The sequence below is a fragment of the Heterodontus francisci genome, chromosome 2 (assembly GCF_036365525.1).
Source record: "Heterodontus francisci isolate sHetFra1 chromosome 2, sHetFra1.hap1, whole genome shotgun sequence".
Lineage (NCBI taxonomy): Eukaryota > Metazoa > Chordata > Chondrichthyes > Heterodontiformes > Heterodontidae > Heterodontus > Heterodontus francisci.
In genome coordinates, this window is record NC_090372.1 from 195,965,391 (window position 1) to 195,987,515 (window position 22,125).

General features: G+C 41.9%; 1 protein-coding gene across 1 annotated transcript in view; it reads right to left on the reverse strand.

The window, feature by feature from the left end:
• The window catches only part of ube3c (ubiquitin protein ligase E3C), a 258,339-nt gene that overhangs the window by 105,447 nt on the left and 130,767 nt on the right, over positions 1-22,125 (reverse strand). The window contains exon 15 of the mRNA XM_068053400.1: positions 3,751-3,855. Coding sequence (XP_067909501.1) covers positions 3,751-3,855 — 105 coding nt within the window. The remainder of the gene's footprint in view (positions 1-3,750; positions 3,856-22,125) is intronic.

Here is a 22,125-nt window from a genome sequence, read left to right on the forward strand (position 1 = left end):
CAAGAAGGTGGTGGTGAGCCATCTTCTTGAACCGCGGTAGTCCATGTGGTGTAGGTACACCCACAATGCAGCTCGGGAGTTTCAGGATTTTGGCCCAGCAACAGTGAAGGAACAGTGATATAGTTCCAAGTCATAATGGTTGGTGGCTTGGAGGGGAACTTGCAGGCGTGGTGTTCCCCAGCATCTGCTGCCCTTGTCCTTCTAGTTGGTAGTGGTCACGGGTTTGGAAGGTGCTGTTTTAGGAGCCTTGGTGAGTTGCTGCAGTGCATCTTATGGATGGTACACACTGCTGCAACTGTGCATCGGTGGTGGAGTGAGTGTTGAAGGTGGTGGATGGGTTGCCAATCCAGCAGCATACTTTGTATTGGATGGTGTCGAGCTTCTTGAGTATTGTCTGAGATGCATTCAGAATCATAGAATTGTTACAGCCCAGAAGGCAGCCATTCGGCCCACGATCATGTCTGCACTGACTCTCCGAATGAGCAATTCATCTAGTGCCATTCCTCCACCTTCTCCCCGTAACACTGCATATTCTTCCTTTTCAGATAACTATAAAATTCTCTTTTGAATGCCTCAACTGAACCTGCCTCCCCCATACTCTCAGGCAGTGCATTCCAGATCTTAACCACTCGCTGGGTGAAAAAGTCTTTCCTCATATCACTTTTGATTCTTTTGCCAATTACTTTAAATCTGTGCCCTCTCGTTCTCAATCCTTCCATTAGTGGGAACAGGTTCTCCCTTTCTACTCTGCCCATACACTCATGATTTTGAATACCTCTATCAAATCATCTCTCAGCCTTCTCTTCTCCAAGGACAACAGTCCCAACTTCTCCAGTCTATCTTAATTACTGAAGTTCCTTTTCCTTGGAACCATTCTTGTGAATCTTTTCTGCACTCTCTCCAATGCTTTCACATCTTTCCTAAAGTGCGTTGCCCAGAATTGGATGCAATACACCAGTTGAGGCTGAACTATTTTCTCATACAAGTTCAACATAACTTCCTTGCTATTGTACTCTATGTCCCTATTAATAAAGCCCAGGATACGGTATGCTTTATTAACCACTCTCTCAACCTGCCCTGCCACCTTCAATGACTAATGCACATATACAACCAGGTCCCTCTGCTCCTGCACCCCCTGAAGAGTTTATCTTATATTGTCTCTCCACGTTCTTCCTACCAAAATGAATCACTTCACATTTCTGCTCACTGAACTTCATTTGTCACTTGTCCGCCCACTCCACCAACTTGTCTACATCCTTTTGAAGCTCTACACTATCCTCCTCACAGTTCACAATGCTTCCAAGTTTCGTGTCATCCGCAAATTTTGAAATTGTGCCCTGTACACCAAGGTCTAGGTCGTTAATATATATCAGGAAGCACAAGGGTCCCAACACTGACCCCTGAGGAACTCCACTAAGAGCCTTCCTCCAGCCCGAAAAACATCCATTAAATTACTACTCTCTGTTTCCTGTTACACAAACAATTTTGTATCCATGTTGCTACTGTCCCTTTTATTCCATGAGCTATTAACTTTTCTCACAAGTCTGTTGTGCAACAGTGTATCAAAAGCCTTCTGGAAATCCATGTGCACCATATCAACAGTATTGCCCTCATCAATCCTCTGTTACCTCTTCAAAAAAGTCCAGCAAGTTAGTTAATCCAAACTGTCTTTCCTTAATTAACCCACATTTGTTCATATGACTATTGATTTTGTCTTGAATTATTATTTCTAAAAGTTTCCCCACCACCAAAGTTAAACTGACTGGCCTGTAGTTGCTGGGCTTATCTTTCCACCCTTTTTTGAACAAGGGTGTAACATTTGCAATTCTCCAGTTCTGTGGCACCAACCCATATCCAAGGAAGACTGGAAAATTATGGCCAGTGCTTTCACAATTTCCACTCTCACTTCCCTTGGATGCATCTCATCCTTTCCTGGTGCTTTATCAGCTTTAAGTATAGACAGCCTACCTAATACCTCCTCATTATCAATTTTAAATCCTTCTAGTGTATTAATTACCTCCTCTTTCACCAAGGCTGGGGAGCATCTTCTTCCTTAGCAAATATACATGCCAAGTATTCATTTAGCACTTATTTCCCCTGCCTCCACATGTAAATCCCCTTTTTGGTCTCTACTTGGCCTTACTCCTCCTTTTATCACACCTTTTTACTATTTATATGCCGATAAAAGATTTTGGGATTCCCTTTTATGTGAGCCACCAGTCTCTTTCCATACGCCCTCTTCGCTTCTCTTATCTGCCTCTTCAATTCCCTTCTGACCTTTCTATATTCAGCCTGATTCTCCATTGTGTTATCCACCTGGCATATGTCATAAGCACACTTTTTCTTCTTCATCTCATCTTTTTTGTCATCCAGTTAGCTCTAGCTTTGTTTGCCCTACCTTTTCCCTTCAAGAGAATGTAGCTTGACTGTGCTCATACTACCTCTTCTTTGAAAGTAGCTCATTGTTCAGTTGCTGTTTTTCCAGCCAACCTTTGATTCCAGTTTCTTCAGCCCAGATCCATTCATAACCCATTGAAGTTGGCTTTCCCCCAGTTAATTATTCTTACTCTAGATTGTTCTTTGTCCTTTTCCATATCCAACCTAAACCTTATGATACAATGATCGCTGACACCTAAATGTTTTCCTACTGATATTTGATCCACTTGGTTCATCTCATTCCCAAGCACCAGGTCCAACAGTGCCTCCCCTCATTGGACTGGAAACATACTGTAGAAGATTTTCCTGAACACATTCCAGGAACTCTTGACCCCACCCCCTGCCCTTTACACGACCACTATCCCAGTCTATATTCAGCTAATTTAAGTCCCCGATTACACTACTCTATAATTCTTGCACCCCTGTAATTTCTTTGCAAATATGTTCCTCTACATCCTTTACACTGGTGGCCTATAGACGACACCGAGCAATCTAATTGCATCTTCTTTTTGTTCCTTAACTCTAGCCAAATAAATTCTCAACCTCCAACCAATGGAGTGTTTGATTGCCACTGACTTCAATTTTGTTTGGACTCCTTGATGCCACACTGCCAAATGCTGCCTTGATAATGGGCAGACACTCTCACTAGATTTACCAGAATGACACCTGGACTCCAACGGTTAAATTACGAAGAGTGATAACACAAATTAGGGTTGCATTCCCTGGAATTTAGACCATTAAAGGGTGATTTGATTGAAGTTTTCAATATATTAAGTGGAACAGAAAGGGTAGATAGAGAGAAACTACTTCCATTGTTGGCGAGTCTAAGACTAGAAGGCATAGTCTAAAAATTAAAGCCAGACCTTTCAGGAATGAAATTCGGAAACACTTCTACACCCAAGTGGTGACTGGAGTTTGGAACCCTCTTCCGCAAACGGCAATTAAATGTGCAAAGACCAGCCTGCCATTAAGGCAATGATTTGCAGGGTGATCTGCAGCCTGGAGTGGGAAGAATTGCAGCCCTCAGTGACAGGTGTAGTTTTCATTAGTGAACTAGACTGAGTGGTTAATTAGTAACAGTGCTCTGGAGTACTGCTATCCTGCCTGGATTAGACACGGGATGAGAGTCTGTCACAGATGTTTGACTTCACTTTAAACTTCAAGAATCAGGCACATCATCTTGAAGCCACTTGATTAACCGTATATTAATTAAGCAGCTCTGAAGTAAAGGGGAAAATTGTTATTAAAAAATCCCTAAAATTACATTCCAGAAAGTCACTTCATCTTCTGTGCATCCAGATGAGAAATACACACCTTATCTGCTCTGATATTAACTTGATCAGATAGCCAGTGATCAGGAGGACAAAACTGCCTTCTTGTGTCTCTCGACTTCAGCATTTTCACTAAATTAGAGATCACCTATGTAAAAGGAACATAAATAAGTGACTTAAATAGCATTGTGCAATATATTGTTTTCCACAAAGTTATCTTGGGTCTTATTTCACTTGCACACCTCTCATTAATCAAAGACAAGAGGTCTTTTCCATCATGAGGTGCACAAACAAATTCTGATTACAAGGAACAAACTAATTGAGGAGCTAAGAGTGCATGACAACAGCAGAATGCTGATCAAGAAGTTTACAAATGCTATGTACTCCAAGATCATAATGTACACAAAAATCACTTCATGCTTACTTCTTATGAACAATTTTATTTTCTCTCAAAGATGCAAACATTTGCTGGGGAATGATTCAACACTCACCAGCTACTTCTGGTACCTTACCCAAATGGTGCTCATTCATGTGACAACAGACTATCTTCCACCTCCCCACTTCACCCCAAACCAAGTAGCATAACCAAAATAAAAATGAGAAACGCTGGAAATACTCAGCAGGTCTGGCAGCATCTGTGGAGACTGAAGCAGAGTTAACATTTCAGGTCAGTGACCCTTCTTCAGAACTGGCAGATATAAGAAAATGTAAAAGATTTTAAGTAAAGTGGGGGTGGGGCAAGAGATAACAAAAGAGAAGGTGATGATAGGACAAAGTCACAGAATAGCTGACCAGGTGGTCATGGAGCAACGGCAAACAATATGTTAATAGTGTGTTGAAAGACAAAGCATTAGTCAAAGGTAGGGTGTTAATGGACTGAAAACTGAACAGTCACAAGCACAAACATGAAAAAAAAACCAGTAGGTAGGCACAGTAGAAACAAACTGAACAAACTAAAATAAAACAAAAAAGAAAAAATAACTAAAAATAAAAGTAAAATGGGGGGCCAGGCACGCTCTGAAATGATTGAACTCCATGTTCAGTCCGGCAGGCTGCAGCGTGCCTAATCGGGAAACGAGATGCTGTTCCTCGAGCGTGCGTTGATGTTGACAGGAACACTGCAGCAATCCCAGGACAGAGATGTGAGCATGAGAGCAGGGGAGAGTGTTGAAACGGCCAGCAACCGAAAGCTCGGGGTCATGCTTTCGGACTGAGCAGAGGTGTTCATAACCAAGGCCTGTTCCTAACCACCAAATGTTCACACTCACCCTTCCAGCAGCCAAAAGAATATGCTCGACTTCTACACCCATTCCACCACCACTCACCCCCCCACCCACACCAAAGTAATACAGAGACTTTAATTGTAGTATCGCCTATGGCTAAGATTTGCTAATTCTACATAGACTGGAAACCAAACCTGGCATTTTCAAATGAGTGTATTGTTTAGTATTAAACTATGTAACCATTAACCCATTAAGGCTTTTAAAGTGAATTATAAAAAACAAACAGAAAATAGGAGGCCATTCAGCCCTTCCAGCCTGCTCTGCCATTCATTATGATCATGGCTGATCATCCAACTCAGTAACCTGTTCCTGCTTTCACCCCATACCCTTTGATCCCTTTAGACCCAAGAGCTATATCTAACTCCTCCTTGAAAACATACATTGTTTTGGCCTCAACTGCTTTCTGTGGTAGCGAATTCCACAGGCTCACCACTCTCCGGGTGAAGAAATTTCTTCTCATCTCAGTCCTGAAAGGTTTACCCCGTATCCTGAGACTATGACCCCTGGTTCTGGACTCCCCCACCATTGGAACATCCTTCCTGCATCTACCCTTTCAAGTCCTGTTAGAATTTTAGAGGTTTCTATGAGATCCCCCCTCACTCTTCTCAACTCCAGCGAATATAATCCTAACCGACTCAATCTCTCCTCATACGTCAGTCCCGCCATCCCAGGAATCAGGCTGATAAACCTTCGCTGCACTCCCTCCATAGCAAGAACATCCTTCATCAGATCAGGAGGCCAAAACTGCGCACAATACTCCAGGGTGTGACCTCACCAAGGCCCTGTATAATTGCATCAAGACATCCCTGCTCCTGTACTCTAATCCTCTCGCTATGAAGGCAAACGTACCATTTGCCTTTTTTATCGCCTGTTGCACCTGCATGCTTACCTTCAGCGACTGGTGTACGAGAACACCCAGGTCTCGCTGCATATTCCCCATTCTCAGTTTATAGTCATTCAGATAATAATCTGCCTTCCTGTTTTTGCTACCAAAGTGGATAACCTCACATTTATCCACATTATACTGCATCTGCCATGCATTAGCCCACTCACTCAACTCGTCCAAATCACCCTGAAGCCTCTCTGCATCCTCCTCACAACTCACCCTCCCACCCAGTTTTGTGTCATCTGCAAATTTGGAGATATTACATTTAGTTCCCTCATCTAAATCATTAATGTATCTTGTGAATAGCTGGGGTCCTAGCACCGACCCCCGCAGTACCCCACTAGTCACTGCCTGTCATTCGGAAAAAGACCCATTTATCCCTACTTTTTGTTTCCTGTCTGCCAACCAATTTTCTATCCATCGCAATACACTACCCACAATCCCATGCACTTCAATTTTACACGCTAATCTCTTATGTGGGACTTTGTCGAAAACCTTCTGAAAGTCCAAATAAACCACATCCACTGGCTCCCCCTCATCAACTCTACCAGTTACATCCTCGAAGAATTCTAGAAAACTTGAGCTGTGTCCATAGTTTCTACCCTATATCAATTTTAAGCTCCACCGCCTCAATAAATAGGTTTGCCATGTAAATTATACTGCAATGTAGCACTCGAAAAGTAGAGATTCATCTAATAAAATTCTATTCCCTATATATAACACAAAACTCAATAATGTCAGTCACCTGCTGTAGCAAATGAAAACAAATGGGTAGATGTTAAGAGGTCAGATTTATTGTTGATAGTGTTACAGACAAGTGGTAAGGGTTCCCATCTTCCCCTCCCCTCCCATATCTAACAGCATTCCGAAGAGAGCGTTCCCTCCGCGACACCCTGGTCCACTCCTCCATCACCCCCGACACCTCATTCCCCTTCCCACTGCACCTTCCCATGCAATCGCAGGAGGTGTAAGATCTGCCCTTTTACCTCCTCTCTCTTCACCATCCAAGGCCCCAAACACTCTTTCCAGGTGAAACAGCGATTTACTTGTACTTCCTTCAATTTAGTATATTGTATTCGCTACTCACAACGTGGTCGCCTCTACCTTGGGGAGGCCAAACATAGATTGGGTGACCGCTTTGCGGAACACCTCCGCTCAGTCTGAAAGCATGACCCCAAGCTTCCGGTTGCTTACCATTTCAACACCACCCCCCCTCCGCCGCTCTCATGCCCACATTTCTGTCCTTGGCCTGCTGCAGTGTTCCAGTGAACATCAATGCAAGCTTGAAGAGCTTTTGATTAGACACCCTACAGCCTTGCAGACTCAAACTTGAGTTCAACAATTTCAGAGAATCACTGGCTTTATTTTTATGATTTTCTTTTTTAACATGTACCTATTTTTCATGTGGACAGAGCTGCTCATTATTCTGCCATTAACACTCTCTCTGGACGAATGCTTTGTCTTTCACCACCAGCATTAACACGCTCTTTGCCTTTGTCCTATGACAGCTTTGTTATTTAATCTCTCCCACCCTCTGCCCTACCACACACTTTCCCTTTTGTTCTCTACCCCACCAAACCACCCCCCAACCTTCACTTGCTTAAAACCTAATTCTTTGCTAACCTTTGCCAGTTCTGATGAAAGATCTGAAACATTAACTTTGCTTCCCTCTCCACAGATGCTGCCTGACCGGCTGAGTATTTCCAGCACTTTGTTTATATTTATGGTAAGGGTTGTGGGTGGTTCCCACTGGTCACCTCTCAACTGACCACAATCATGTTTTGTTAAAGTGATGCTTTAGCCCCCGAGTGTCTTTAGGGTCAAATAAACAGACAAATGACAGGTTTTCTTGTAGATAAATAAAACTATTTATTTTTAAACAAATCCCGAAATGATTGCAACCTCACTCACACACACCTACACAAAAATAGATAGAGAGAAAAGGGTAAGAGTAGTTTAAAGTCTCAAGTAAGCAAAGTATTGGTGGTTTTCTCGCAAGGAAAAGTCTTTTTTTTTAAAAATAGGTTGCAAGCCAGTTTATTCACAGTCTTGAACTTGCAGAGCTCTTGTGAATGTAAGACAGCTCAAAGCTGTGGTGTGTAGTTTGTAACCTTCACAGATGGCTAGTCTTGTCATTTTGTGATGTCTCAGCTGTGATGACTGTTCTTGGTAGCAGGGGTTTTTTTTTATTTCCAAAATATACTTTATTCATAAAAATCTGGAAAAAATACATGACAAACCAGTTCCAAAAAAAAGTCAAAAAATACAAACAGAGCAAAGGAGATCAGTTTACTTCAATGCAGGAGTGAGTTGCCTCAGAACCCTGCCATTTCATTTTTCATGCCATATACCGTTTACAGCACACGAAAATTTTCCCGATACAGTTCGAGGGGTTTCCCATGGATCCAGCCCCTCAGTTCAGCCTGGTGGGGGGACCTTACACAGTGGTCTTTCCCTATTGAGCCTTTGCTGCAGCTGCCCCAAGCTTTAGTGCATCCCTCAGCACGTAGTCCTGGACCTTGGAATATGCCAGTCTGCAACACTCGGTCATGGACAACTCTTTGCGCTGGAAGACCAGCGAGTTTCGGGCAGGCCAAAGGGCGTCTTTCACCGAATTGATAGTCCTTCAGCAGCAGTTGATGTTTATCTCGGTGTGCGTCCCTGGGAACAGCCTGTAGAGCACAGACTCCTGTGTTACAGAGCTGCTTGGGATGAACCTAGACAAAAACCACTGCATCTCTTTCGACACCTGCTTTGCAAAGACACATTCCAGAAGGAGGTGGGCAACCGTCTCTTCCCCACCACAGCCACCACGAGGGCATTGTGCGGAGGGGGTGAGACTTCCAGCGTGCAGGAAGGATCTGACGGGGAGGGCTCTTCTCACCACCAGCCAAGCTACATCTTGGTGCTTGTTTGAAAGTTATGGTGATGAGGCATTCCGCCAAATGACTGACTGTCTGCTCGGGGAACCATCCGACGGGTTCCACCATCTTTTCCCGCAGGGCCTGGAGGACATTCCATGCAGACCACTGTCTGATGGATCGGTGGTCAAAGGTATTTTTCCGCAGAAACTGCTCCACGAAGGATAGGTGGTACGGCACAGTCCAACAGTCCGCGGCAATGTGACCAAGCCCATCCTGCACAACACCGGGGACAGATAGAACCTCAGCACGTAGTGACACTTGGAGTTTGCGTACTGGAGGTCTACACACAGCTTGATGCAGCCGCACACGAAGGTAATCATCAGGATGGGGGCAACATTGGGTACATTTTTCCTGCCCTTATCCAGAGGTTTGGATATGTTCTTGGTCAGCAGGGTTCTTCTCTTGTCTGCTGGATCCTTTTCACAGGCTGTGATGTCAGCTTGATCTCATCCCTCTCTCTCTCCCCAGATATCTACCATTTTAAGGTCAAAGTCTATCTCATTGGAGTTTCAGTTAGGAGATGCATGGCGCTCTTCCTTGTTGTGACTGCACAATGGGCTAGGATGATAACAATGAACATCGCTTGATGTTTGAATGGGAATCATTCTGTTATGATGTTGCTGCTTCACATCTTATTCAACTTGGTTTAATTATGAGTCAGACTGTCTCCAGCATCCTCTGTTAGTTCATTCATGTCGATCAGGGTCATTAATATGCAGTACCTGCTTTCAATTTCAAAGAGGTTCTCCCTCAAGCTATTTCAGACAAGGTTAATGAGCCTCATCTTTGCAGACGAGTCTGTGGATTTCCAGTGCAGGTGCAGTCACATGGCCACTACTCAATTTTGACTGTGCTTCAAGTGTCCAAGTTCTTGTGATTTAGTTTTAACAGTTGACCTTTTACCTTTATAATTCCTCCATTTCATTGTTTATTTTATCACGACTCCTTCCATTCATGACAGTAGCATCTCAGAAATAAAAGGGTTTCTCAAGGGTTTAAAAGAAATGCACATTTCAGCACGGCAGGTTTTCAGCAAAAAACTGAAGTAGAAAAATATGGCATATCGACAAGTCGTATCCAGCATCGCCTTGAAGTCCTTTTGATGCTACAGCAGAAGATGCCATTTATGTTAGATCATGACATTCACAAAACAAAAATAGTTTGCTGAAGAGCACAGGTAATTTTGGATGTATCGATTATTTTGATTGACAGATTATGTACAGTGTCAGTTTATTTTAGTCAGCCTTACATTAAAGGAACTGCAACAGTAACCACAGTACTCCTGCTTTGGAAGTGGGGAAAAAAGACAGCAGAGTAACTGGATCAAAATCCAAAAATTTCTTACCAAACACCAGTGTAGGAAGACCAGTAACACAAGGGCTGCTACCATTCAACAAGGCCAGCCATCATATTCTCAGGGTATATAAGTGCGGGCAATCATTGCAGCTTTGCCAGCATCGCCCACATCCTAAGGACAAATAAATGCCCACTGCTGATCAGTATCTAGTGACCCCTGCTGGAAATTCAGATGAGGACTGGACAAAGCTCAACTCTGCCATTAACCCCTGTAGACAAATATCTGATTTAGTGCCATCAGGCTGTGACAAATGGCTACTTTGGCAAAGTACCAGAGGGCTTCTGGTGTCTGTGTCCGTAAGTTTTAGTGTCACTTTTTTAATATAAAACATAACTATGCTGAACAGTGACATTCACAAAACAGCATACATCAAAAATATGCTACCATTTGCTTAAGCAAGCATGCAGCATCATAGAGAGTAATTTGCTGGCATTATGCTGAATGAGCTCCAGTTGTTCAGATGGTGTTAGTCAGCATCAACTGACTAGATAAACTAAAAATACATTTCAGTGCTTGTTTTCTTTCTCTGATAAGGTCAACAGTCTTGCATAGAGCAGGATTTGAAATACAGCACCAAGTGTGTCTTTATGACTGCCTCATTTGATTAATTCTTATATAGTATGAATAAACTCTTTAAATTCGAACAAATTTACATTTGATCAATCCAAACTAAAATGGATAAAAATCTGAAACCATATAGAATATAGTCCCCAAAAATACAACTGTTAACAACTGCCAAAAACTTATTTGGGGATAATGTTCATTTAGACTCCATTTCCAACAAAAAAAGACAACTTCTGACATGCTTGAAAATTATTGTTACAAATGAATAGGATTTGAATTATAAATACTTTTTTTTAAAAAAAAGAGCAAGGCATTGGATTAAAAGCTCCTTCAAGAGGCAACTCAAATACCATACATAGTGGGAACTAGTTATGGTCAAGCTATTGTTAAAATCAAGACACACTTCAATCTGGAAGAAACAAATAACATACTAACACAGCAATTAATTCTGATTTGGATATTACCTTATCAGTTAAATGACAAATTATCTGTAAATGCCTGACAATATTAGCAAGTGACTTGCAGCATCTCTGCAAAAGGAACACATACTATCCACATTTACAGCAAGCATCATGACTCTGTCCAAGTGATCGCCAGGCTTATTTAAATGATATCTATAAAAATTTAAAAGAACAGCCTGTTCCCAAGCCAAAAGTGGCATTAAGTTTGGAAGCAGCTGTAAATCAAATTGAACTCTGACTTAATTACTACAAATAAATTGACTAAAATTAGTCAAAAACAAGAAGTTATTTTGCCAATGATTCACCAGCCTTCCCAATTATAATTTTAAATTTACTAATATATTAACACTGTATTCATCTCAATCAAAACATCATAAGTTACTATCCCTGCCAACACTAACAGCTTTCTTTAAGTGCAATACGTTATAAAGAATAAGCTGATTGGTTTGACTAGCAGCTATCCCTGACTTGTAGAATGAATAAGCATTCCTTAATTAGCCCATCAGGTTAAGTGCAGGCATTAATGGGTGCCTGCAAAAGTCCAGCATGACATCTCTTTCCAAACACGGCCAAGCAAAATCTTCCATTAGCAATATTAATACAAGCTTAGTTGATCATTTTCATTCAATTAACTTCTTTCAATTAAATAGATAGCTTTGTTCTGATCTGACAAAAGTAGTGATAAAGGAATAGGAAAGATAGTGATGACTTGCACTGAACATTAGTGTGTTATGGGTCACTGGGAAATAAAACTATAAATCTAATATTCAATTTGGGAAATGCATTTTCTTTGTGAACTTTAAACAAGCAGCTTCAGATGACTATTGTGTTTCCTGCTCCCTGTCATTAACAATTATTTTTCCAATGAAAAGTCACACATTATTTGTAACATTTACAGCAGATGTTTTAGAATCCAATAACAAAGTGGCCCAATTACAATTTAACACATTATTTCACTTCTTTCACTATGGTCTCATCTTTTCTTGATCCCAATTACAGATTATCCTGCAACCCTCACCCAATTGAAGCATGTTATAGGTAGGGCTCAGAATATAAAGTATTCCTGTAGATTGTGTTATGAAGGTGCTTCCATTTTTTTATATTTTTGGGGGCTCGTGTTCAAAAGACTATGGAAATCCCTGAGGAGATGCTTGACTTTTTTTTTAAAAAAGGATCACTGGAAGGACACTTGCTGGAAGCCACATGTCTTAAGCTAAGTAAACAGCAGGAGCCTTGCTGACTATTGGAATTATTTACAGAGAAGTGACACGTCTAAATTTATGGTGGTCAGGAGTTGATTACGTTTTTGAACTGTTTGAATAGACAGTTGGGGTGTAAGCCTGCTAAGTGAGAGAGGCTACCACTCATCCTGTCCCACCTCTTTGAGAAACCCTGAGAATCCAGCATGAGAACTGGAGAAACTGATGCAGCATTTCTCCTGAAAAGCTTCTGCAAGACTTTCTCTCGACATCTAAACTAAACTAATCTCCTGAAGTAGTGTTTCTGAAAAGATCCCAGTGACCACTGCTAGTGTCTAGTGGCCTGTCTGCATGTACCTGGACATCAGACCAACAATCCATCTGCAAAATTCCATATCTTATCCTTTTTCTTCAAGAATTAAGATGTATTTGGCCAACTATTTTTTTGTCTCTTTGTAAAGTTGATCTCTGTAGAGAAGGCTTCTTTATTTTTCCTTTAGGAACATAGGAGCAGGAGTAGGCCATTCAACCCATCAAGCCTGTCCAGCCATTCAATACGATCATGGCTGATCATCCTCTTCAATGCCTTTTTGCCATACTATCCTCCTATCCCTTTATGTCATTGGTATTTAGAAGTCTGTCAATCTCTGCTTTAAACATACTCAATGACTGAGCTTTCACAGCCCTCTGGGGTAGAGAATTCCAAAGATTCACAACCCTGTAAGTGAAGAAATTTCTCCTTATCTCTGTCCTACGTGGCTTCTCCCTTATTTTGAAATTGTGTCCCCTGGTTCTAGACTCCCCAACCAGGGGAAACATCTTACCTGCATCTACCCAGTCTATCCTTTTAAGTATTTTGTAGGTTTCTCATTCTTCAAAACTCTAGAGAATACAGGCCCAGTTTCCCCAATCTCTCTTCATAGGACAGTCCCGCCATCCCGGGAACAAGTCTGGTGAAACTTTGTTGCACTCCCTCTAGGGCAATAAGAACATAAGAACTAGGAGCAGGAGTAGGCAATTCAGCCCCTCGAGCCTGCTCCGCCATTCAATACGATCATGGCTGAACTCATCTTGGCCTCAACTCCACTTTCCTGCACGTTCTCCACAACCCTTCAACCCATTACTGATTAAATATCTGTCTATCTCCTCCTTAAATTTACTGAATGTCCCAGCATCCACCACACTCTGGGGTAGTGAATTCCACAGACTCACGACCCTTTGAGAGAAGTAATTTCTCCTCATCTCTGTTTTAAATCCGCTACCCCTTATCCTAAAACTATGACCTCTCGTTCTAGATTGCCCCACATGACGAATCATCCTCTCCACGTCTACTTTGTCAATCCCCTTAAGCATCTTATATACCTCAATTAGATCTCCTCTCATTCTTCTAAACTCTAGAGAGTAAAGGCCTAAACTGCTCAATCTCTCTTCATAAGACAAACCCCTCAGCTCTGGACTCAATCTGGTGAACCTCCTCTGAACTGCCTCCAGTGCAACTGCATCCCTCCTCAAAAGTAAGGGGACCAAAACTATAAGCAATACTCCAGGTGCAGTCTCACTAATTAGTTTTGACTTTCTAAATGTCCTGTTATTACTTCCTTAATAATGGATTCTAACAATTTCCTAACGACAAATGTTAAACTAACTGATCTATAGTTTTCTACTTTCTGCATCCCTCCTTTTTTGAATAAGGGCATTATATTAGCTTTTTTCCGATCCACTGGAACCTTTCCCGCACTCAGGGAACTTTGGAATATTATAACCAATGGATCCATCATCTCCGCTGCCACTTCCTTTAAGGCCCTAGGACGTAGGCCATCAGGCCCTGGGGACTTGTCTGCCTTCAATCCCAGTAGTTTGCTCAGTACTTTTTCCCTAGTGATGATAATTGTTCCAAGTTCCTCCCTTTCTATAACCGCTGCATTACCTGTTACTATTGGGATGGTACTAGTGTGCTCCGTGAAAACTGAGGCAAAATACTGATTTAGGTCTCTGCCATTTCTGTGTTCCCCTCTATTAACTCCCCTGTCTCATCCTCCAAAGGACCAACATTCACTTTAGCTAGTCTCTTCCCTTTTATATAATTATAGAAGCTTTTGCTATCTGTTTTTATATTTTGTGCTAGTTTTCTTTCATAATTTACCTTTGCTCTTTTTATTACTTTTTAGAAACCCTTTGTTGATCTTCATATCCTTCGTAAGGTAAGGGGACCAAAGCTGCACACAGTACTCCAGGTGCAGTCTAACCAAGGTTCTATACAACTGGTGTGCACGTGGTGTGTTAGGTTATTCAGAAGGAAATATATTTATACTTTCATATTTCAAACTGTGTGGTAACAGCTTGCATCGTTACTGAATGTGTCTTGTTTTATAATAAATTAATAATTTTGTTGTTTATTAAAGAAACCTGGCTGGCGGATTTTTATTCTGAAACTAAAATAGATCAAGTATATAATTGGCCGTATCAGTAACTGGGTAAAACATTTATATATATATGTTGTGACGAGTGCAGAAGTGAAAGACAGTGCACTCCTCCATCCTCAGTCAAAACAATTTAACATGTATCGAAAGGGCAAGGTGTGCCAAACAGCAATTTCTTATAGAAAAGTAGATGTCACCCCACTTCTATTTCAGTGACCATTATTCATTCAGCATCTGCTGTATTGCAGTTCTTATATGGACTCAAAAGAAAGCTCAGACAAAATAATGGGCCAGATTAAATCAGAGCTACTGAGGCACATGGACCAGGAATGTTCCTCAATCTGTGTTGAGTTAGCTGATCTCAGTCAGAGCTGCAGTAGGGGCACTAATTTAATCTTCAACATCTATGTGTTAACGGAGGGGAAAAAAAACATGGGCAGCATTGAAGCTTGCAGTTGCTATCCAGCCAACTCAATAGAAACAGAGAGATTTGAACTAGGTTCTATGCAAAACAGGACTCCACAGGCTGCAAGCCACCACTCCACACAGATCAACAGCAAATTGTTGTATTTACATCAGTCTACATTGCCGGACCATTATCCCGAACAGCATTGATGTATTAACTGGTGTTAGCTAATGACAAACCTAACCCAACGAATTTGATAAATTGTCACTTTCCTCTCTAGTCTCCTTTCCCCATTTATTAAATGATTGATTATTTTTCTTGAATTCCTTATTTGCCTTAGGTGACTTTTTTTATTCTTTCATGGGATGTAGGCATCACTGGCAAGGCCAGCATTTGTTGCCCATCCCGAATTGCCCTTGACGACTGAGTGGCTGCTAGGCTATTTCAGAAGGCAGTTAAGAGTGAACCACACTGCTGCGGGTCTGGAATCACATGTCGGCAGACCAGGTAAGGACAGCAGATCTCCTTCCCTAAAGTACATTAGTGAACCAGATTTATGACAATTGTTGAGAAATTCAATTAATTAATTTTTTAAAAACTGAATTGAAAACTAAGTTCCACCAGCTGTCATGGTGGGTTTTGAACCTGAGTCCCATAGCATTAGCCTGGGCCTCTAAATTACTAGTTTACTGACATTACAATTACACCACCATCTCCCTTTATCATTAATAAATAACAAAGAATCTGTAACAAAGTAAATGGCTTCTTCTGTGTTTAAAGGATCTGTACATCTTGCCAAATCGTCATGGAAATATGGATGGATTTGGCAGAGCAAAACAAGACAGACATCTGGTCATTGGCAAGAACCTCGCACAAGGCATGGGTGTTCAGGGATAATGGCCTGATTTGCAGCCATTATAAGCACAGCTGTCATCAAAAGAAATGCACGTCACCCAGAATACATGATATAAAAGAAGTTCTTCCGTATGAAAGGTGCTATGCCTAAAGATGTTTTTGGTGTTATTTTCTCCTCGCTTATTTTGTTTAGTATTTTCCCCTTGATTGGCTTGAGACATTGTTTGACAAGCGTAGTGTCACCTGCATCAATTGACTCACTATGAAAAAGTGGATCAGAACCTTCGCAAGGGGGTTCTGTGTAAAGGGACAGTGTCAAATATAATGCAGTCTTTACTTACAATCAGTGCAATGGCCAAGGTCCAGATCTATAACAGACTGGATCTATAAGAGACACGTCACATTCCAGTTCAGTTTTTACATACTGCACTGCTGGCATCAACATCAAAGCCTGGACAAAATCTGAAAGCGAACATTTTGGAAGCATGTCTGGCTAAATGGTCCTGTCTGGTCCCAGCATTACAGAAACAGCATCGGTGAATCCAGTGACAGCTACAGCTAACACCTGCAAATCTGGAGAACGCACAAGACTAATGGAGATGCCAGAAATGGTTATTAGTGTTGCTGCTTGCATCTGGCTGATACAGGGCACTGCTGAAATAAAAGTAACTTATAATTGATAAGAAAAGTGTGTTTTCTAGCCCTCTAGTATGTAAGCGCTGGAAAAAACAATGCCAATATACTTTTTAAAAATCTATTCTAGATTCTCTCCTCAAAGTTCAGTTCCTATTTGTTTCAGACTCCCGCTCCTCAATTGAGCTCTTCAGATTAGGCCCTGGTTAGTTCCAGGCCTCCTCTGCAGTTTCTTGATATCACCTGCTTTAGTGGCATTTTTCTCTTTCATCCCTTTTTGTTGCCCATACGCCAATAAATTCAATGCAGCTTCCAATCGGAGTGTGTTTTGTACATAAAATACAAAATTTTAAAATTGTCATTTATGCAGGACTTATGGTAAAAGACGAGAAAATTAAAAATTCTAAAATAGGTGCTCTTATTGCTAATCATTAAGCCACATTTGCTACATTCATTCTTCAATGAGCATTTTGGTGTAGAGTATCCCAATTTGATTTTGGCCAGAAATTCAAATGTATTATTAGTCAAATACAAAAAGGCAAAGATTCATAGTTATTTCAGGACCTGACACACAAACGAGTATCCGAGTACAGCACAGAGGAAGTGATACACTGGCAAAGATGTCATTCTCCGGATGAGATTAAACCTCGGATCCGTCGGACTGCTCCGGTAGAAATTAAAAGATTCCAAGGCACTAGTTGAAACAGCTGAGGGATCTTCCCTGCCATCCTAGCCAACATTCCTACCTCAACATGCACCATCAAAAACTGATTTAGTCATTCATTGCTGTTAGTGTGGTCTTACTGTGTGCAAAATGACTCCCATAAGTGTCATTACTGCATCTATACTGCACGTTATAGAAAGTAGCACCAGTGTTCAAAAACGAACAATTTCTAATTTCCTAAAGATTAACCTTTAGTGTGGTGCTTCAGTTTTGAAATCTTGTACATTTATAGTTGAAACGTAGTAAACTTACATTTGTAAAATAATCTATCACTTAATTGTATGTATCATGAGGATTTATTCCATAGTACAAGATTGTGGGAGTATTACAGAAAATAAATCTAGTCAAAAAAATTTAATTTCACAAGATAAAAAATGTTTTCACATACAAACAAGAAAATCTTATTTTAAATTCACAATAGTCAATACATCTATGTATCTCCAAGTCAAAATAATGATTTAATGGCTGTCAATAAAGAACTGTGTAGCATTTTCGATCAGATTGGGCATAGTATGCAACTTTATAGTGTTACCGTCAACTGAGGAGGGGTTGAAGGGCTTCCCTCTTTCTTAAAGTGGATGTACTGGCCAATTCAGTGAGTGTTTCATTACTTACTTGCTATGATCATAAGAACCAGACAGGTTTTCTTGAATAACAAATAAGGAGGTCAACTTTATTGTACCTCAATGGAACTAATAAAAATAATAAACGTGCCAACTTTCACTCACACACACACACTAGAGGTTTACACACACACAAATAGGCTAAAGAGTGGGGAAAGTTAGATTGCCTGAGTTTTAAAGTCCATAAAAAAAGTATACAGTATGAAGGTTGGTGATTCAGCTGGCTTCTAGCTGAATTCAGAGGTCCCGAGACTTTGAGTTTGAAAAGGTAGATGACTGGATCTCCTCCAAAGGGGTTTTTGATTGTACCCGGAATATGCAAAGGTGGTCAGTCAAGAAGCAGGATTTGAAAGCTTTCAAGCTGGAATGGAGATATATATAGTAGAGACAGAGATGGGGAGGGGCTGGTCACATGACAGTCACTCTGATTCAAACATAGCAGTTAGCAGTATTATTTCTTCTTGCTGAGAGAACAGGTAGTTCCTTTAAACTTCCTGGCTCTTGGTTCTTGCTGGGGACTTAAGACATTTTGTCTCTCTCCTCACAAGCATTTCACTGTAGGATACAGTGTTGCAAACTAGGTGATCATCTTAAGATGAAAGAATGACTTTGCCGGCAGCTTGTCTTTTTAAAAAAAGAAATGTAAATTCAGATCTCCAGTCAGTGGATTAAAGAAAATCATTCAACAAAACACACTGCTGTAACACCTCCCCATCATGCAAAATGAAATGTGATAAGAATACATTATGAAGCCTCAAATTAAAAAGAAACTGTACATACACATTCATCAGTCTCATTGTCATAGCCATAATCTTATTTAATTTTTTTTAAATTCCGGCTGGTCCTGTGCTGAGCTAAACCCTAGATAAAGTGTCAGCTATCACATTGTTTGTCCCTGAAACGTAGATAATCTTTAGGTGGTAAGGTCGCAGAAGCAGGCTCGAACGAAAAAGCCTCGCATTATGGGTTTTGAATTTTTCTATGCAGGTCAAAGCATTGTGGTCAGTATAAGCTATGGTCTTGTTATATCCATTTTCGACATATACCTCAACATTTTTGAGAGCCAGCAACAGTGCCAGGGCTTCCTTCTCCACAGTAGAGTATCTCCTTTGATGTTTGTTAAGAAGTATCCAACTGGTCTCTCAATGCCTAACACGTTATCTTGGAGCAGGATGGCACCTAGCCCAAGGTCACGAACAGCCACTGCCACTTTAAATGGTTTGTTAAAGTTTGGAGCTGCCAACACAGGTTTGTTGGTTAAGATGGCTTTCAGCCTTTCGAAAGCTATTTGGCACCTCCCTGAACACACTACCTTTGCTGCTTTCTGTAATAAGTCTGTCAGTGGAGCGGCTATAGTGCTGAAGTTTGGGACAAATTTGCGGTAAAACCCACACCGCCAAAATTTGCATTATTTCCCGTCTGGTCGTGGGGACAGCAAAATCTATCAGCATCTGTACCTTTGTTTCTATGGGCAACGGTCTCCCTTGACCCACAATATGCCCTAGGTAGGTTACTTGAACTTTAGCGAACTCGCTCTTTGCAAGATTTACAAGGTCAGCTGACTGTAACCTTCGGAAGACAGATTCTAACTGGTCTAGGTGGTCCCCCCAGGTGTCACTGTACACTAACAGACCATCCATCCCGGTACACTACACAGTTGGGCAGGCCAGCCACTAACTGGTTCATCAGCCTTTGGAAGGAGGCTGGGACATTTCTTAATCCAAAGGGCATTAGCCAGCTCTAGAATAAGCCATCTGAGGTGACAAAAGTGGAGATCTCTTTACATGGTGTATTAAGGGAACCTGCCACTACCCTTTTAACAAGTCAATTTTGGTTATGCAGATGGCCTACTTTATCCATACAGTCTTCCAGGTGGGGAACTGGGTAGGAATCAGCTATGGTCACTGCATTGGGCTCAATCAGCTTGTGCTCCAGCATATATTGAATTGCCTCCCCAACTTGGATCAGTTTCCTGGGACCTAGGAGATAGGGATTTTGTTTTATGGGAGGGGTCTCTCCTACATCCACATTGAATAGGGTTAGGGTTGTGCACCCTGATATGTCCCTGCAGATCCCTTTAAACGCTGTGAGCAGTCTTGTTAGGTATCCTCTCTGGACTGCTCTTAAATAGGAGAGTACAGTATCTCATTTTCCTAACATTTCCATGTTAGCTAACTGGACAGTAGGGGGTTCAATTTGGGAATCCTCCAGGCCGTCCTCTAACTTGTCTTCACTGTCCCTTTTGCCCTCCTCTTTCCTAACAGACTTCGTGTGCTTGCTTGTTGCCGTCACGGCTGTGATACTGTTTTAACATATTGATGTGGCACAGCCTTTGCTTTTTTTCTACGATCTATTTATTACTCTGCATGGACTACTGATCCAGGCTTTCAATGGTTCTCCTTGTATTGGTAATAGTACGAACACCGTCTCCAGGCTGTGATGTTCCAGCCTTGGTATGTTTACGGTATGCTTATTCATAGTTGTCTGGGAGGTTTTTGCGGTTCCCAAGCCACCGCAAGGCTCTCGTGAGCCATTCTCGGAACACAGAGATGCAGTCTAACAGGGAAGATTCTTCCCCGGGTCCCAAAAACCTCTCGATTAGTTTAAGAGTACCTCTCACCTAGTTTCCACAAACTAATTCAAAGGGACTAACGCCAGTGGACTCATTAGGTGAGTCTCTGATAGCAAACAGAAGAAATCCCAGTCATGAGAGTACTCAGCAGTATGCCCTGATCGTTGTCTTTAGGGACTGGTATCGCTCCAAAGTCCCTTGTGACGGTGGGTGGTAGGCTGAGGACTTGAGCTGGGTTATGCCCAGATTATCCATGACCTTTTGAAAAATACTAGACATAAAATTTGTGCCATTATCCGACTGGATCTCAGCAGGCAGCCCATATCAGGTGAAGAATTGGGTTAGCCACTCCACCACTACCTTGGCAGAGACAGTTCTTAGAGGGATAGTATCTGGAAATTGGGTAGCCACATCCATAACGTTGAGAACATACTGGTAGCCCCCTTTCGTTTTCGGCAGGTGTCCCGCACAATCTACCAGCACTCTGCTGAATAGTTCCCCAAAAGCTGGTATGGGAATTAGGGGTGCAGATTTTATTGCAGGTTGAAACTTCCCTACAACCTGGCACGTGTGGCAAATCTTACCGAACTCCACCACATCCTTGTGGAGTTGTGGCCAGTGAAAATGCTGTCTTATGCGGGCTTGGGCTTATCGTATACCGACATCTCCAGCCATTGGAATCTCGTGGGCTATTCTCAATATTTCCCTAAGTTACCTTGGCAGCATCACTATCTGGTGAACCACTGTCCACTCTTTGTCTGCAGGTCTGTGAGGAGGTCTCTACTTCCTCATCAGCAGCTCATCCTTTAAATAGTAGCACTCTGGAACTCCCTCTGCTTCAGCTTGGGCAGTCTGTGCTAACTTTTTTTTTAAACATTGAGTCGGCTTGTTGAGCCTCGACCAAGGAAGACCTGTTTAACCCATCCTTTGGGTTCTGTAACTTCCCAAAGAAGGTTTCAGATAACCAGACAATAGGGTCATATGTCTGCAGTGCCAGTTTAGCCTCCTCTGACGGAGTCTGTTTGGCCATAGTCACCACACAGTCAGGGAAAATGCAAGGGACATTTTCCTGTAACTGCTCTGACTCCCTGACCTCTTTCAGTCTCTCTAGAACCACTGTGAAAGCCACCACCTTCGTCCCCGCCAGATCATTGCCCAGGAGCAGGGCGACCCATCCATAACTAAACTAGGGACAATCCCCACGGTTACTGGTCCTGAAACTAGGTCGCACTCCATGTGCACCTGATATAAAGGTATAAGCATATACTTTCCTCCGATACCATTTACTAGAACTCTAGCATTCAATGCACTCTCTGGGGGAAAGGTTATGCCTTTTCCCAGCAGAAGGGATTGGGTGGCCCCTGTATCCCTAAGTATGACTATGGGCTGACTTGCCTCACTCAAGGGGTACGGAGTCACTTTTCTGCTGGACATAAAATCCCGGTAACTCTCAGGGATACTGTTACGTTTTCCCGCTCTCTCAGTAGCAGGCTTACTGGGTTTTACTGCTG